This window comes from Brachyhypopomus gauderio, chromosome 1 (genome assembly GCF_052324685.1).
Source record: "Brachyhypopomus gauderio isolate BG-103 chromosome 1, BGAUD_0.2, whole genome shotgun sequence".
Taxonomy (NCBI): Eukaryota; Metazoa; Chordata; class Actinopteri; order Gymnotiformes; family Hypopomidae; genus Brachyhypopomus; species Brachyhypopomus gauderio.
Window position 1 is genome coordinate 20137324 of NC_135211.1, and position 17194 is coordinate 20154517.

Below are 17194 nucleotides of genomic sequence, written 5' to 3' on the forward strand. Positions count from 1 at the left end.
CCAGTGTAGAGATTAAATACATGAGCAGCAGTTTGATGTCAGTCTGATGGAGTCTTGAGTCTTTAGTTCTCATCAGAGGATTTCTGCTAGATCTGGCAGCTCTCTGTGTGGATGTACCTCTATTCTTTGAGTTATATTTGCCTGCTGTTCGTGGGTTGCTGCCATCGTAGATCCATCTAGATCTAGATAATAGAATATAATAGTAATAATATAATAGAATAATTATAATAATTTTGAATAGAATGAAAAGAATAGAATATAAAACAAAATATAATAGAATACAATAAAATAAAATAATACTAATAGAATATAAAAATATGAATAATTTAGAATAGAATCGAGTATATAGAAACAATAGAAGAAGAATATATAATAAAATAGAGAATATAGAAATAATAATAATATGGAATAGAACAGAATAATAATATATAACAGAATAGAGTATATAGAAATAATAGAATATTTTAGAAGCAGAACTGTTTGACTGGAAAAGCTGAAGCAGACCACAGTGCAGTGGTGTAGAGAGAGACAGAGAGAGAGAGTGTGTGTGCGTGTGTGTGTACTGCTGACATGCTATAATCAGAGCTGATTATACACTTCCCTGACTGATTTATTCACGCTCCTACCCCCATATCCACGGTAATCAGAGATATGGACATACGTACTGAATCTAATCCTCATCTCTCTCTCCCTCTGTGTCTCTCCCTCTCTCTCTGCCTCTCTGTCTCTCAATTTCAATTCAAGGTGCTTTATTGGCATGACAAATATTCCTTCATTTGTATTGCCAATGCCTGAACACTTACAATACTAATACCACTGAACAGATAACAGTTGAACTCACAGCTCTAAACACTGCAAAATTGTTATGGAATAAATAAATAAACAAATACAATACTTTCTCTCTCTCTCTCTCTCTCTCTCTCTCTCTCTCTCTCTCTCTCTCTCTCTCTCTGTCTCTCTTTCTGTCTCTGTCTCTGTCTCTGTCTCTGTCCAGCCAATTCTGAACCAGGCAGGCCTTCCCCAGGGGCCATCAGATCATAAGGTCGTCGTGGTGACAGTGGATAATTGTGATACATCAGTGGCCCTCCGATTTGGTCATGTGATCAGCAACTACTCGTGCTCTGCTCAGGGCAGCCAATCAGGGTCCAAGAAGTAAGGACACTCTATCACACACACTCTTACCAATCACACTATATCACACACTCTATCCATTGAAGATGGCTGACGTTATTGCAGCATGTTTGTTCTTTTTCTCTTCAGCATTTGATTTCACTAAAGCCTTGGGATTTTGGCAGAGAAAGCAACAGCTTTGTTACTCTCAGCTTGTTACTCTTGGCTCTGTAACGGCTCTGTAATGCCTCTGTTACTCTCAGCTCTGTTACTCTCACCTCACATGCCCCCTGTTCCATCATCACATGTGGTTTAGTGGAATTACAAGTCTTTGGAAAATATAAAGCCAAAATACACATACAAATATGCTGTTACAGAAGGGGAACACCAAGTAGTTGGGGAATTTGAGGCTGTTGGGCTGTTGTGTCAATGTCTATAACTACACAAACAAAAAACTAGAGGAACTGAATTGAATCTTGTGCCCTGCTCAGGTCTCTGGATCTGACCGGTCCTTTGCTGCTGGGGGGTGTGCCGCACCTGCCGGAGGACTTTCCTGTTCAGAACCGCCACTTTGTGGGCTGCATGAAAGACCTGCGCATTGACAGCAGATCTATCGATATGGCTGCCTACATCGCCAATAATGGCACCCTGCCAGGTGGGGGTGCTAGCGTGCAGATGCTCTCACATGAACACACACACAGCCACATGCAGACATGAACACACACACACACAGCCACATGCAGACATGAACACACACACATTTCACTTTCATACCTTAATTGTGACAGCGTCTCTAATTTTAAAAAGTCATATGTGTTTGGGGTGTACCAGTTTACTATTTATGTACTAGTGACACTAAATTAAGTAAACATAAGCCTAACCAACCTTAAATTTAAGCCTAACCGGGATTTGATGTTTACCCTGCTGACTACCGTAGATGTGCCATAACTGTTGGTATAGTGTATGTGTGTTTGTGTGTGTATATTTGTGTTTTTGCATGTGCGTGTGTGCACTACAACAAATGCCCTACTCTTTTCACAGGGTGCTCAGCAAAGAGGCAGTTCTGCACTAATAACTCCTGCATGAACAGCGGAACCTGTGTGAATCTCTGGGGCTCCTTCAGGTGTGACTGCCCCCTAGGGTTTGGAGGGAGAACATGTGAGAAAGGTGAGAGACCCCAGCCCAGTCCTGCTGGGTTCTGTGGGACTGCTATAATGTGTGTGTGTGTGTGTGTGTGTGTGTGTGTGTGTGTGTGTGTGTGTGTGTGTGTGTGTGTGTGTGTGTGTGTGTGTGTGTGTGTGTGTGTGTGTGTGTGTGTGTGTGTGTGTGTGTTGTAATGAAAGCATGTGGTTCTGTAATAAAAAGCTATGTCCTGAGGTGTTAGAACATGTGGAACATTACATTAACATGCCTGTGTTAGCTCTGTATGTGCGTGCATGGTGTGTGTGTGTGTGTGTGTGCTGTAATGTGATATCAGTATACACAGTGTTAAATAGAAGTGTGTGTGTATGTGCATGTTACAGAAGGGAATATCAGGAGGGAAACTTAGAAACTCTCCTGTTTTCTGCATTTCCGTAATGCCAAAACCAGAAAACAGCTAAACCAGTTCATGGACCAGGTCAGGGAGTGTGGATCAGGTGGGGGTTTTGGACCAGGTCAGGGAGTGTGGATCAGGTGGGGGTTTTGGACCAGGTCAGGGGGGTGTAGACTAGGTGGGGGGGTTGGACCAGGGTGGAATGTTGTACGTTCTGTGTGAGGTCAATAGCAGAACTGGAGTGGTCAGCTAAGCCCAACAGACTGTGGGAACCTTCTTCTATAGCTTTAACACACTGAAGAGAACATCCCTACAGACCCCCAGGATCAGTGTGTGTGTGTGTGTGTGTGTGTGTTTGTGTGTGTGTGTAAAAGAGAGAGATCTCAGCTCAGCATGTTTGATCCTGCTGTACTGCATTATTGATGTTGTTCCCTGCTGATTATTATGGGATGCTCTGCATGTATGTGAAGAGACATTTGGTGAATAGCGTGGGGGGAACTTCCTGTACTGTGTGCTGTGTACGTACTACATACGTATGTATGCTGTGTGATGTGTGCTGTGTACTGCATCCATCATTATGATGTATGTGTATGCATACATCATTATTCTGTAAAGCACTGAATTGCAAGTAAGTATGAAAGGTGCTATACAAATAAAGATTATTATAAGTATTACTACTGTGTGTACTATGTACTGTGTGTACTTTGTGCTGTGTACTGTGTGTATTTTATGTGCTGTATGTACTGTGTGTAGCGTGTGTACTGTGTGAGGGTCAGTGTTCAGCTGCAGAGGTTCTAAGGCAACTCAAGTGCTTTAAGGCAGAATACAGCAGCAGTATCACCCAGCAACTGTCTCCTGGCAACAATAGAAGTTTGTCCTCTCTGTTCGACTGACACTCTATTTCTGTCTGATCTCTTGCAGTGATGCCCAGCCCTCAACGTTTCCAAGGTAACAGCCTTTTGTTATGGAGTAACATGGCTGTTGTGGTAACAGTTCCCTGGCACCTGGAGCTGATGTTTCGCACACGCCAACGAAGTTCCACTATCCTCCACATGACGACTAGCCAACACCATAATTTCACTGTAGAGGTATACACACACACACACACACACACACACACACACACACACACACACACACACACACACACACACACACACACACACACACACACACACACACACACACACACACACACACACACACACACACGTCTCTTCCAACAGTGGAATAGTGCTGTTGTTCATTGTTCCTGCTAGTATTGGTTCACATGTGTTCAGGTTGATGTCTCAGTGCCACTTATGGTTAAGGGGATCGGAGCGCCCTCTGGTGGAGGTCTTGGGTTCAGCCTTCACCACAGTTCAATTATTAATACTGTGTATCTGTTTCTTACAAAAGCATTTCTACAAACCAGCTTTAATAACATTCAGGTCTAGACCCCTAATGAGCAACCAAAGGCACCAGCGTCAAGGGCAACTCTAGACAGAGTATTTATCATAATACTCTGCAGCGTTCATTAAAGCAGAAAATCATTTGGGCAGGTGGGCAGAACAGTCTCTACAGTAGAGGATGCATTTGTAGTTCTGGTTAATGAGCTACAGATTAGTTTTGTTTTTTATGCTAGAATTGTTGTTCTAGTACTAAAATCTTTCTCTCCACACCATGCAAACCCCCCTCAGGTGCGAGAAGGTAGCATAGTGATGTTGCTTCACCATGGTGGAGACTCTGCTGTGTCTCGAGTGGAGGAGGCATCTGTTGATGACGGAGAGTGGCATCACCTGCAGTTGGACCTGACCTGGCCACCAGGGGGAGCTGGTGTGACTGGCCTTCAGCTCTGGGCAGCACTGAGTGTGGATCATGGCCTCTACACGGTGAGCACCACCCTAGTACTGTTGAGCGCATCAGTGCACCTGCTGCACCAGCATGTGTAAATGGGACCAGTATAGCACTAATGATGCTCCTGGATGTGAGGTGAGTTGATGAGTATGGTGAGGTGAGTTGAGAGGATAAACAAAACTAAAGTCAAGCAAACACCAGTAATTAGGGAAAACCTTACTGTATGTGGTCCTGTACATGTGTGCATGTGTATAACGATGTACATAAATTAGTGTGTGTGTGTGTGTGTAGTCCTCTATGGAGGTAGACGGTAAACTAAAGGGAGTGAAGCTGGAGACTCTGAGTGTTGGCGGCGTTGCTACTGGCAACAACTACGTGTTGAATGGATTCCACGGGTGTATACAGGTAAGAACACACATACACACACACACACACACACACTCACACACACACTGTACATACACATGCACATGGGAGTGAATGCAGAGTCACTGAATGAGAGGAGTAAGATGTGTGTGTGTGTGTGTGTGTGTGTGTGTGTGTGTGTGTGTGTGTGTGTGTGTGTGTGCGCGCGTGCGCACATCTCTTCAGGGTCTACGTGTAGGGGAGTCCTCCGTGGGTTCGGTCTCTCTGAGTGTGTCTGAGGCTCACAGACAGAATGTGGCAGATGGCTGCCGGCTGCCTGACCCGTGTTCCTCCAACCCCTGCCCCACCCACAGCTCCTGCACCAGCCGCTGGGACAGATACACCTGCTCCTGCCATCCAGGTGTGTGTGCTTTCATTGTTCTAGCTTTTGTTCTGTCTTAAATGGAACTTGATACTGAAGATTAGATTAAAAGAAGCATTTTTTAAAGAATAAGTTGGATGTTCTGTGTCTGCTCAGTAACTGGAGTAATGTTTTGGTGATAGGGATGACACCAGTCCTTTAAAATGTTCTCCCTGGTATTATGTGTCAGGTTACTATGGCAACAACTGCACTGACGCATGCACTTTGAACCCCTGCGAGCATCAATCAGTTTGCAACAGGAAGCCAAGCTCTGCACATGGCTATGAGTGCAGCTGTCGCAGTAATTACTTTGGACGCTACTGTGAGAAAAAGTGAGAGATTTTATTTAAACTATTAGTTAAAACCATTTAGTTATTTATTTTTTGTGATAAATGTGTCTAGCCTTGTTTGAACACCAATTGTATACTCTGTGTGTGTGTGTGTGTGTGTGTGTGTGTGTGTGTGTGTGTGTGTGTGTGTGTGTGTGTGTTCAGGACTGACCTGCCTTGCCCACGGGGTTGGTGGGGTCATAAAACCTGTGGCCCCTGTAACTGTCCAACTGATAAAGGCTTTGATTCAGACTGCAACAAGACCAGTGGGGAGTGTCACTGCAAGGTAACACACACACACACACACACACACACAGTCAGCTATGTCAGCAAACCCGGCCAATGACACTTCGGAGTGTGTTAATGCCTGTATTTGACATGCTGATGCCAACTCCTACCTGAGGCTCAACATCTGTATTGAAGGGACTGTGTCTACTCGGCCTGGAATTAGAACTATAACTATAACTACATTTGAACTATAAATACGAAATTGTGCTAGCAGGCTGCCCAATGGAGGATGGGTTCCCTTTTGAGTCTTGGTCCTCCTGAGGTTTCTTCCTAATCCCCACCATCATAGTTTTTCCTTGCCACTGTCGCCTCTGGCTTGCTCATTAGGGATCTGGACCCATACGATTGTAAAGCTGCTTTGTGACAACATGTCTTGTAAAAAGAGCTACAGTATATAAATTTTACCTTGATTTTTATGTTGTTTTTGTCAATATTACATTAATTTGAAGGGTCGTGGGTTCGATTCCCATGTGGCCATGACTGAGGTGCCATTGAGCAAGACACACAACCCCAACTGGGCTGCCCAGTAAATACGGAGGACAACTTTCAATTGCAGTGAAAAATCACAATTGACAAATATGGCACATTTCAACAACAAGAGAAGACTCTTTTCTTATTAAACATGATGACACAAACTGTCACCCATGGTCCAGGTTAATTTGATGACATTTTTATGTGTGATTCGATTTGGAATGTTCTCTGTGATCTAGACAGGACACACTAGGTCTATCTTAACATTTGACCTAAGTTACGTTATCTTAGAGATAACATTAGTAAGTAGACTGTGTGTGTGTGTGTGTGTGTGTGTGTGTGTGTGTGTGTGTGTGTTGTGTGTGTGTGTGTGTGTGTGTGTGTGCTTGTCCATTCAAGCCTCCTGTGTTTTTTGCTCAGTTATGGTGTAAGGCTGGTGGCACCGTGCTGGATCTGATCTGAGTGTTTGTATATTTATGTGTTTTGGGTGTGTGTGTGTGTGTGTGTAGGACAACCACTACAGGCCGGTGGGCAGTGAGGTGTGTTTGCTGTGTGAGTGTTATTCCGTGGGTTCCTTCTCCCGCGCATGTGACCGTCAGAGTGGCCAGTGCCAGTGTAAACCAGGGGTCATAGGTCGGCAATGTGACCGCTGTGATAACCCCTTTGCTGAGGTCTCACCGAATGGCTGTGAAGGTAACACCCCCAGAAACATCCATCATTCTGTGGTGTTGCTAACCTCTTTAACTGTAACAATAAATGTATTAACTCTAAATAAGGCTTTCATCAACTGTAATTAAACATTTCTGCTCTATTCTCATTTTCTATTTATCTGCCTTCTCTCCCTCTTCCCCTCTCTCTCTCCCCCCTCTCTTCCCTCTCTCCCTCTCTCTGTCCTCCTCTTCTCTTCAGTGATCTATGACAGTTGTCCCCAGGCCATTGAGGCAGGGATCTGGTGGCCCAGGACTAAGTTCAGCCTCCCAGCTGCCGTGCCATGCCCTAAAGGCTCTGTGGGTAAGTGTCGTGGAAATTTTCTGAAAATGGATGAGGACTCAGACGTTGACAAATGATTAATTTATTACAAAAATATAAATATATAAATAGGACAAAGACAGACACAAGACAAGGGGGGGCAAGGGGGGCACACATGCATAATATGAACTAAACCTAAGTACATGATTACACTGAAACACACTACTTCATTATTGTAGTCCTGCTTAATCAGAATGACATGTACTAAATCATAAAGTTCATAATGATCTCTTATAATAACTAAACATGATCTAATCAATAATTTCTGCCACACTAAGCACCATAGCAATCTCAGACCTCACACACACTGTGATGTTGATAATAATTATGCATTTTTATATATGGTACATTGTATAGATAATAATGCAGTTGTGTTAAGAATAATGATACATTTGTATAATAATTATGCATTTGTATGAATAATAATTTGCATTAATAATGATGATCTCTCTCTCCCTCTTTCTCTCTCTCCCTCCCTCCCTCTCTCCCTCCCTCCCTCTCTCGCTTTCTCTCTCTCTCTCTCTCTCTCTCTCCCTCTCTCTCTCTCTCTCTCTCTCTCTCTCTCTCTCTCTCTCTCTCAGGCACTGCAATAAGACACTGTGATGAGCATAAAGGCTGGCTGCCCCCAAATCTCTTCAACTGCACCTCTCTCACCTTCTCTAAGCTCAAACCACTGGTGAGCACACACACACACACACACACACACACACACATACACACACACTAGATTCCCACTAGCTGTCCTGTCAGTCAGAACTAACTCTGCTGGTGTAGTTGTAGCTGTAGTTGCTGTTGTATTTGCCGTTGTAGCTGCAGTTGCTGTTGACAGTGGGTGGCGTAAGGGTTCGTGTTGTCTCCTGCTAGAGCAGCTGAACTCTCCGTTCACACAGAAGCAGAGCTGTCAGTAAATCAGCTGATGTGTGCAGATGTGGGACTATGTACATGCTGCTGTCTCACCGTCTCCCTCTTTCTGTCCGTCTTTCTTGGTGTCTGTCTGTCTGTCTGTCTGTCTCCTGCTATCTTGCACTCTCTCTGTCCGTCTCTCTCTATGCCACCCCAGTCTGAGCAGGTGGCACGTAACTGGTCTGTGCTGGACTCCAGTAAGGTGCAGCAGATGGCGGTTAGGCTGTATAACGCTACGCTGCACACACACTCGTACTACGGCAGTGACGTGCGCATCGCCTACCACCTCCTGGAAGCCCTGCTACAGTACGAAAACAACCAGCAGGGCTTTGGCCTGGCTGCCACTCAGGACGTCCACTTCAATGAGGTACGGAGACACACACACACACAAAAACACGAACACCGATTATAGTCGTTATCTGATCTGATCATAGTCGTTATGTTCCAGTATATGCTTGAGCTTTCTGAAAACCTCCTCCAGAAACGTTGTGTGTGTGTGTGTGTGTGTGTGTGTGTGTGTGTGTGTGTGTGTGTGTGTGTGTGTGTGTGTGTGTGTGTGTGTGTAGCACCTGATGCGTGTGACCAGTGAGATCCTGTCGGCTGAAGTGCGTGCTCACTGGGACCTGATCCAGCAGGTGGAGGGAGGGACAGCCTCTCTTCTCCGCCACTTTGAAGACTACACACAGACTCTCGCCCAGAACATGAGGAAGACGTACCTGAATCCTTTCACCATCGTCACACCCAACATAGGTGAAAACACATTCACACCTTTTCTCACACTCATGCTGGGATGTGGTGTACTGGGCGTGTCCAGCGTGGTGATGTCCAGCGTGGTTGATGTGGTGCACTGAGCGTGATGGTTTGCTTGTGCTCTCCACAGTCATCTCCATCGATCGCTTAGACAAGATGAACTTTGCCGGCGCCAAACTTCCTCGTTACCAGTCCCTGCGTGGGCCCCGCCCGCTCGACCTCGAGACAGCCGTAACTCTGCCTGATTCTGTCTTCATCCCCGCTGCCGAAGTCAGAGGTCACCGACAGCATGTTGAGCCAGTCACAGAGGTTGCTAGGAACCAGTCAACCAGTCGAAAGAGGCGGCATCCTGAAGAGCAAGAGCAGAACGCCATTGCCAGTGTCATCATCTTCCACAGCCTAGCTACACTACTCCCTGCGAGATACGACACGGACAAGAGGAGCCTCAGGTACGTATATACACACACACACACACACCGGGGGTGTTGTGAAATGCTGTCTGCTGATGTCACTGGCCACTTTCATCCTCTCATGGTGTGTGTGTGTGTGTGTGTGTGTGTGTGTGTGTGTGTGTGTTCAGGGTTCCTAAGCGTCCTGTCATCAACACTCCAGTGGTCAGCATTACGGTGCATGACAATGAAGAACTATTGCAGCATGCGCTGGATAAACCAATCACAGTGCAGTTCCGCCTCGTCACCAGTGAGGAGCGGTCTAAACCCATCTGTGTGTTCTGGAATCACTCCATCGTGTGAGTACACACACACACATTGGCAATGAAGTTCAGCTGAGTTTGACAAACTGCAGCTTTGCAAGACACACGGTTGCTGGTCTTCATCCTGGCAAATGTAAACACAAACAGAACTGTATTATGTGAACCTTAGTGTGAACATGATATTGGTAGTGGATTTACAGTGGGGAAAATAAGTATTTAGTCAGTCACCAATTGTGCCTTTTTTTTTTAAGTTCTCCCACTTAAAAAGATGAGAGAGGCCTGTAATTGACATCATAGGTAGACCTCAACTGTGAGAGACAAAATGTGAAAAAAAAATGAGAAAATCATTTTGTCTGAATTTATTTGCAAATAATGGTGGAAAATAAGTATTTGGTCACCTACAAACAAGCAAGATTTCTGGCTGTCACAGACCTGTAACTTCTTTTTTAAGAGGCTCCTCTTTCCCCCACTCATTACCTGTATTAATGGCACATGTTTGAAGTCGTTAACAGTATAAAAGACACCTGCCCACAACCTCAAACAGTCACACTCCAAACTCCACTATGTCATTTGGAGGGAGTTAAAAGTGTTGCCCGCCGACAGCCCCAAAACATCACTGCTCTAGAGGAGATCTGCATGGAGGAATGGGCCAACATACCAGCAACAGTGTGTGCCAACCTTGTGAAGACTTTCAGAAAACGTTTGACCTCTGTCATTGCCAACAGAGGATATACAACAAAGTATTGAGATGAACTTTTGTTATTGACCAAATACTTATTTTTCACATTTTGTCTCTCATAGTTGAGGTCTACCTATGATGTCAATTACCGGCCTCTCTCATCTTTTTAAGTGGGAGAACTGTAGATAAAGGCATCACATAAATATATCAAGCTATTGGCCTGGATTTCTTGGATACTGACGTTGCTATATCTGTAACGATGCTTATCTGAGTCCCCGCTTAACGACGGGTCTGGTTAACGACTGACTTTTAAAAAATTTAGCACGGTACGCGGAGGAGCAGTGGTAGCACAGTGGAGTATTGTGGAATGTTGTGGAGTGTTGTGGAGTGTAGTGGAGTGTTGTGTACGATAAGCTGAGGCAGCGCAGCCTCCACTGCAGCCCATCTCGGCAACGCGATCGCTCTTTCTCACGCTGTACGCACGAGAACATTGTTAGTTTTTTCTATACTGTATTTATGATCAAAGCGTATCTAAATCTAGGGTCACACTTAACGACGAAAACTGCTTTACGATGGACTTTTCAGTCTCTAAACCCGTCGTTAAGCGGGGACTGTATTTGTGTGTGTGTGTGAGAGAGAGAGAGAGAGTTGGGTTGCGTTGTATTTGTGGTTGTGCACATGCAGTTGTGATTGGATGTACCCTTGCGTCCTTTGAAAATGCCTTTAAATGAAAATGATAATGATGCTGATGATGATGATGATGATTGCAGTTCGGGTGGGCCTGGAGCCTGGTCCTCCAAGGGCTGTGAAGTGGTGTTTAGAAACAGCACACACATCAGCTGCCAGTGTTACCACATGACCTGCTTCGCTGTTCTGATGGACATCTCACACAGAGAGGTGAATGTACAGGCACACACACACACACACGTGCATTTCAGACTTCAGAACAGGCTCATTGTTGCAAGCTTTCACACATGGATAACATTTTTTGACAGTTTTTATGTTCACACACACGCTCACATGTGTGTATCTGCTCTCTCAGAACGGCGAGATCTTGCCAATAAAACTGGTCACTTGGAGTACAGTTGGAGTGACCCTGGTCTTCATCTTCATTACCATGGTCTTCCTCACATGTCTAAGATCCATGCACAGCAACAAGACCAGCATCGTCACCAATGGAGCCTTCGCACTTTTTGTCGCAGAGCTCCTCTTCATCTTCGGCATCAACCAGACGGAAAACCCGGTAGGCCAATCTCATCTCTTCTCCTCTCTCCTCCTCTGTCTCTTCTCCTCTCTCCTCCTCTGTCTCTTCTCCACTCCTCCTCTGTGGAGGTTAGGGGTGTTGGTACACTCCTGCCTCACCTCAGATGTGCTGCGTGAGCTGTGTACACCCCAGGAGTGAGAGCACAATGCCATTTTTATTACATGTTGGAAAATTAAGCCAATTTTACTGTTACTGTTTAATTGAACAGTGATGGTGGGTGTTAGCCACTGTCTGTCAGGTGGTGAAACGCTGATATATTCTGGGCCTCTCTCAGGAAGTGCCTCTCGCAGGAAGTGCAGCTCGGTCCCCACCACACACACACACACCACACTCACCACTCACTACACACTCACCACACACTCGCTGCTCTCTGGGAAGCCAGTGTCGTTTATACCTGTCTTTGTAGCCAGGCTATGGTCACTGAGCCGGTACTTGGTCAGGAACCGTCTCTGCTATGGGTCTCTGATGGTCAGGAGATGCAGCTTCAGTCTGCAGTTTTTATTGCACAGAATCATTCTAGCTTGGTTCTACGTTTGGTTCTCCCAGAGTTCTAGATAGCTGTTCTTGCTGCATGTAATTCGTTGGCTGTTTTTTAAACTGGGCTGATGGACAGTGCTGTGATGACCTCTCCCTCTCTTTCTCTCTAGTTTGTGTGTACCATCGTGGCCATCCTGATGCACTTCAGCTACATGTGTGTGTTCTCCTGGCTCTTCCTGGAGGGCCTGCATGTCTACCGTATGCTCAGTGAGCTTCGTGATGTCAACTCAGGTCCCATGCGCTTCTACTGCCTGGTGGGCTGGGGCGTGCCGGCCATCATCACTGGTGAGGTTTACATACACACACTCAGATCCTGTTACACACTTACAAAATGTTTCCAAAACCTCCTTGAGCCTTTGTTTCATGGTTTATGATGTTTGTCGTGTTATCATTAATGCCATTGCTGTGTTGTTTGTTGTCATCTCATTTGTTGCTGTGTTGTAGGACTGGCAGTGGGGTTGGACCCCGAGGGTTATGGGAACCCTGATTTCTGCTGGCTCTCCCTGTATGACTCGCTCATCTGGAGCATGGCTGGACCAATCGCACTCGTCGTGGCTGTGAGTGCTACCTCACTTCCTGTCATATTACCTCATTCCTTTTGTTTTGTGTATGTGTGTACATGTGTGTGTGTTGTCATTCTCAGATGAATCTGTTCCTGTACATACTGGCCTCCAGAGCCTCTTGTTTTCCAAGATCTCACAGCTACGAGAAGAAAGACCTACCAGTGTGAGTTATGTAATACACACTATAGAATACATACACACTGTGTAATGCACACACTGTGATACATGCACTGTGTAATACACACACTATATAATACATACACACTGTGTAATACACACACACTGTGATACATGCACTGTGTAATACACACACAGTGATACATGCACTGTGTAACACACACAGTGATACATGCACTGTGTAACACACACACAGTGATACATGCACTGTGTAACACACACACAGTGATACATGCACTGTGTAACACACACACACAGTGATACACTGTGTGATATACACACACTGTGTAATACACACACTATATAATACACACAAACTATGGGATACACACTGTGTAATACACACACTATAATAATACACACACACTGTTTAATACACATACACGTAATCACAGAAAGCTTATTAATATGTGTGTGTGTGTATGTGCACATAGGTACGACTTGCGGACAGCGTGTGGTGTGTTGCTCTTGGTAACGGTGACATGTCTGTTAGCTCTGCTGTCTGTAAACAGTGATGTGATTTATTTCCACTACCTGTTTGCTGCCTTCAACTGCCTGCAGGTATCTACCACACCCATTGCCCTGCCATCTGCCCCACCCTCTGCCCTCTACCCCACCCATTGCACCGCCTTCTTCCATCTGCCCCACCCTCTGCCCTCTACCCCACCCATTGCACCGCCTTCTTCCATCTGCCCCGCCCTCTGCCCTTCCTGACTCAAGCTTATTCAGACATTTATAATAACTTAAATATATAATCGCTTGGTTTTATTTACAGCCATTTAAATAGCTTTTACTTTATCTGATACCTGGTGTGTGCGTGCGTGTGCGTGCATGTGTGTGTGCATGTGTGCGTGTGTGTTTGTGCGTGTGTGTGTGCGTGTGTGTTTCCCAGGGTCCATTCATCTTCCTATTTCGTATTGTGTTGAATAAAGAAGCCAGGAGAGCCATCCGCTACTGCTGCAGCAAACACCGTCCAGAACACCCCATCACATCTAAACCTGTTAGTAACACACACACACTCACACCCCATCACATCTAAACCTGTTAGTAACACACACACACTCACACCCCATCACATCTAAACCTGTTAGTAACACACAGACACACACACACACACTCACACCCCATCACATCTAAACCTGTTAGTAACACACACACACACTCACACCCCATCACATCTAAACCTGTTAGTAACACACACACACACACACACTCACACCCCATCACATCTAAACCTGTTAGTAACACACACACACTCACACCCCATCACATCTAAACCTGTTAGTAACACACACACACACACACACACACACACACACACACTCACACCCCATCACATCTAAACCTGTTAGTAACACACACACACACTCCATCACATCTAAACCTGTTAGTAACACACACACACACACACACTCACACCCCATCACATCTAAACCTGTTAGTAACACACACACACACACTCACACCCCATCACATCTAAACCTGTTAGTAACACACACACACACACACACTCACACCCCATCACATCTAAACCTGTTAGTAACACACACACACACCCCATCACATCTAAACCTGTTAGTAACACACACACACACACACACACACACACACACACACACACACACTCCCCCCCCCCCCCCCCCCCCCCCGCTCGCTCAACAAATTACGTACAGAAAGTATTTTTACTACAAACTTAAGGTCAAACTTATTTATTCCTCAGTAGATTTTATTTAAATAACAAAAAAGTACTGAACAGATAAGTATTCAGACCAGAACTCTTGCGGGGTGGAAGAGTCTTTCAACCGTTGTTGAACGTCAAGTTGGACGATGCTTGTGAGCAGCAATCGGCATGCCAGATTCTCACCTGGATTTAAACAAGCACCAACAGCACACTGCTGGGATGGCGCTTACTGAGAAGCAGGAGGTGTTTGTGTCTCAGATCATTTTCAGTTTTGGACACAAGCCTCCATTTCCGTCTCATTTTTGCTGGGCCAAACTCCAGATCTAGCACCCTCTAAGGGGCAATTCTGTGCAGAGCTCTTGATAACGTTGACTGGTGCACTTTCACTCCAGAATCAGTTAGGCACTGTGCAGCTCCTTGGGTGTGACTGCAGTGTCTCTACCACTCCACTCACTAACCACATGCTTTTCCACAGCACACAGGGTTGAATTCTTTTGCAACTACAGCTTTTTCAGAATGTTTAGTGACGGAATGTTTTCTTTCCTAAAACCAGTATTATTTTAAATGAATTCATTTAAAATATGATGCAGCACAAAATCAAACCAGAGTGTCATTTGTAATCCAGTCATGTCTGGTTCATGTTTTATACATGTCTAATTCCCTCTGGGTGGCTTGAATACTTTTGCAGAACGCTGTTTTTGTCTGTCTCCATCCCCTTTCCCAACAGTCGTACACAAGCAGTGGACGTCATGGTGACAGGGGCCTGTACCATCTGCCCTATGCTGAGTCCAGTGTCTCCCTAAATGGCACACTGCACAGTGGGAAAAGCCAACAGAGTTACATGCCATTCGTGCTCAGGTAAGTGTACACACACACACACACACACACACACACACACACACACACACACACACAATCAGACACTTATATTCTCCACACCTCAGTGGTGAAGGTTGAGGGTTGTGATATTGGATGTTTTTGAAGCGTTTGGGTTGGGTCTTATCCGCTTGTATTTATTGAGTTTGAGTTAAGCTTGTAAGCTGATGTTGTTTTTCAGAGAGGATGAAGGTCTGGATAACAGTCCTGTCGCCCTGGACGACCCCAGCTACCATGAAGCGGAACCACACGCTGATGGTGAGAACCACTCACGCTGCTCACACAGCAGTCAGTGTACATCATCACATGTGTGATGCCTGTGTGTGTCTGTGTGCGTACACCATCACCTGTGTGTGTCTGTGTGCATACAGCATCACCTGAGTGATGCCTGTGTGTGTCTGTGTGCATACAGCATCACCTGAGTAACGTCTTTGTGTTTGTGCATGTGTATCTGTGTGTTTGTGTGTGTGTTTGTAGACCATGACTCTGACTCAGACAGTGATCTGTCAGAGATGGAGGATGATCAGAGTGGTTCGTATGCGTCGACACATTCTTCAGACAGTGAGGATGAGGAGGAGCAGTACCCACAGGAGGAATGCTGGGAGAATCTAGCAGCAAACGCAGCCATGAAAGCCCAGGGTAAGATCTCACACACACACACACACACACACACAGCTGCACTCAGACACAACCAAAAGAGCTCAGGATAAAACCACATACATTTCACTCAGGCTCATCCATGATGTCCAGTGTGTTTATTTAATACTGAGATTTGTCTTGTTTTTCTGTTGCTGCCACACAGCGACAACTGTGAGTGCCCCCTACTGGCCAGGTGAATTTAAGTCAGTTGACAACGATGGGGCAGGAGGGGGCGGGGCAAGGCTGAGGGCAGAAAATCTGGAGCTTGGCAGGGAAAGAGCAGAGGATTATGGGAAAGAGATCACACTACTGCTACTACCCAGTCAACACAACCCAGTCACACACCCACATAAAGGTGAGACACGGTTGGGCACTAACAGAATAACAGTTATGTATGTACAAACAATGAGCTGCCAAGTCTAAGTGTGCACGTGTGTGTGTGTGTGTGTGTGTGTGTGTGTGTGTGTGTGTGTGTGTGTGTTCGTGTTCTCACACAGGCATTCTGAAGAAGAAGCCACTCTCGCCAATTGCTGAGAGAAATGGACTCAATCGTATCCACAACCAGCTTTCTGCCAATGCCCCAGGCCCCGCCTCCTCCAGAGGCTCCTCCTCCAGTGAGTCCCAGCGGGGTGGAGCCACTAAGGAGCAGATGAACGGCCTGGCCATGAGCAGTACGGCGGGACCGCTGCACGATGACTCCTCAGGATCTGAGTGAGTGATGTCTTAGTGCTGTACACTGCTAAACTTTTAACCAGAACTGAGTCTGTTAAATTGCATATAGAAACTAGATAGGCTCTCTCGTCACTTTGTGAGTCTAACCAGCTTCATTAGAGTAGATTGAGGGGTCACACGAATTGTGGTCAGCTCTCATTTCTTCCGTCATCAAATATCACCGATTCTCCTACATTGATTTGTGTGTTATCCATAATGACCAATAATTCACACCCTTCATCTTAGATGCGATTATGTGCCCTTCATCCTAATCATGTCTAAGTACTTTTCTCATCCTTCTTTCCTGTCAATCATACTTTACCCACTCATCTTCAGCAA

The 17194-nt window shown here is 45.5% G+C and overlaps 1 protein-coding gene across 1 annotated transcript in view; it reads left to right on the forward strand.

The window, feature by feature from the left end:
- Positions 1 to 17194, forward strand: part of celsr2 (cadherin, EGF LAG seven-pass G-type receptor 2) — a 60368-nt gene that overhangs the window by 40582 nt on the left and 2592 nt on the right. Inside the window, exons 6-33 of the mRNA XM_077001053.1 lie at positions 995 to 1152; positions 1602 to 1765; positions 2152 to 2277; positions 3566 to 3732; positions 4324 to 4515; positions 4772 to 4885; positions 5072 to 5246; positions 5437 to 5578; positions 5741 to 5861; positions 6844 to 7027; positions 7244 to 7345; positions 7945 to 8039; positions 8424 to 8633; positions 8833 to 9016; positions 9147 to 9465; positions 9597 to 9764; positions 11178 to 11304; positions 11450 to 11650; positions 12319 to 12493; positions 12653 to 12765; positions 12852 to 12934; positions 13383 to 13509; positions 13841 to 13948; positions 15357 to 15487; positions 15687 to 15763; positions 15983 to 16144; positions 16308 to 16499; positions 16642 to 16855. Of these exons, the coding sequence (XP_076857168.1) occupies positions 995 to 1152; positions 1602 to 1765; positions 2152 to 2277; positions 3566 to 3732; positions 4324 to 4515; positions 4772 to 4885; positions 5072 to 5246; positions 5437 to 5578; positions 5741 to 5861; positions 6844 to 7027; positions 7244 to 7345; positions 7945 to 8039; positions 8424 to 8633; positions 8833 to 9016; positions 9147 to 9465; positions 9597 to 9764; positions 11178 to 11304; positions 11450 to 11650; positions 12319 to 12493; positions 12653 to 12765; positions 12852 to 12934; positions 13383 to 13509; positions 13841 to 13948; positions 15357 to 15487; positions 15687 to 15763; positions 15983 to 16144; positions 16308 to 16499; positions 16642 to 16855 (4331 nt within the window). The remainder of the gene's footprint in view (positions 1 to 994; positions 1153 to 1601; positions 1766 to 2151; positions 2278 to 3565; positions 3733 to 4323; positions 4516 to 4771; positions 4886 to 5071; positions 5247 to 5436; positions 5579 to 5740; positions 5862 to 6843; positions 7028 to 7243; positions 7346 to 7944; positions 8040 to 8423; positions 8634 to 8832; positions 9017 to 9146; positions 9466 to 9596; positions 9765 to 11177; positions 11305 to 11449; positions 11651 to 12318; positions 12494 to 12652; positions 12766 to 12851; positions 12935 to 13382; positions 13510 to 13840; positions 13949 to 15356; positions 15488 to 15686; positions 15764 to 15982; positions 16145 to 16307; positions 16500 to 16641; positions 16856 to 17194) is intronic.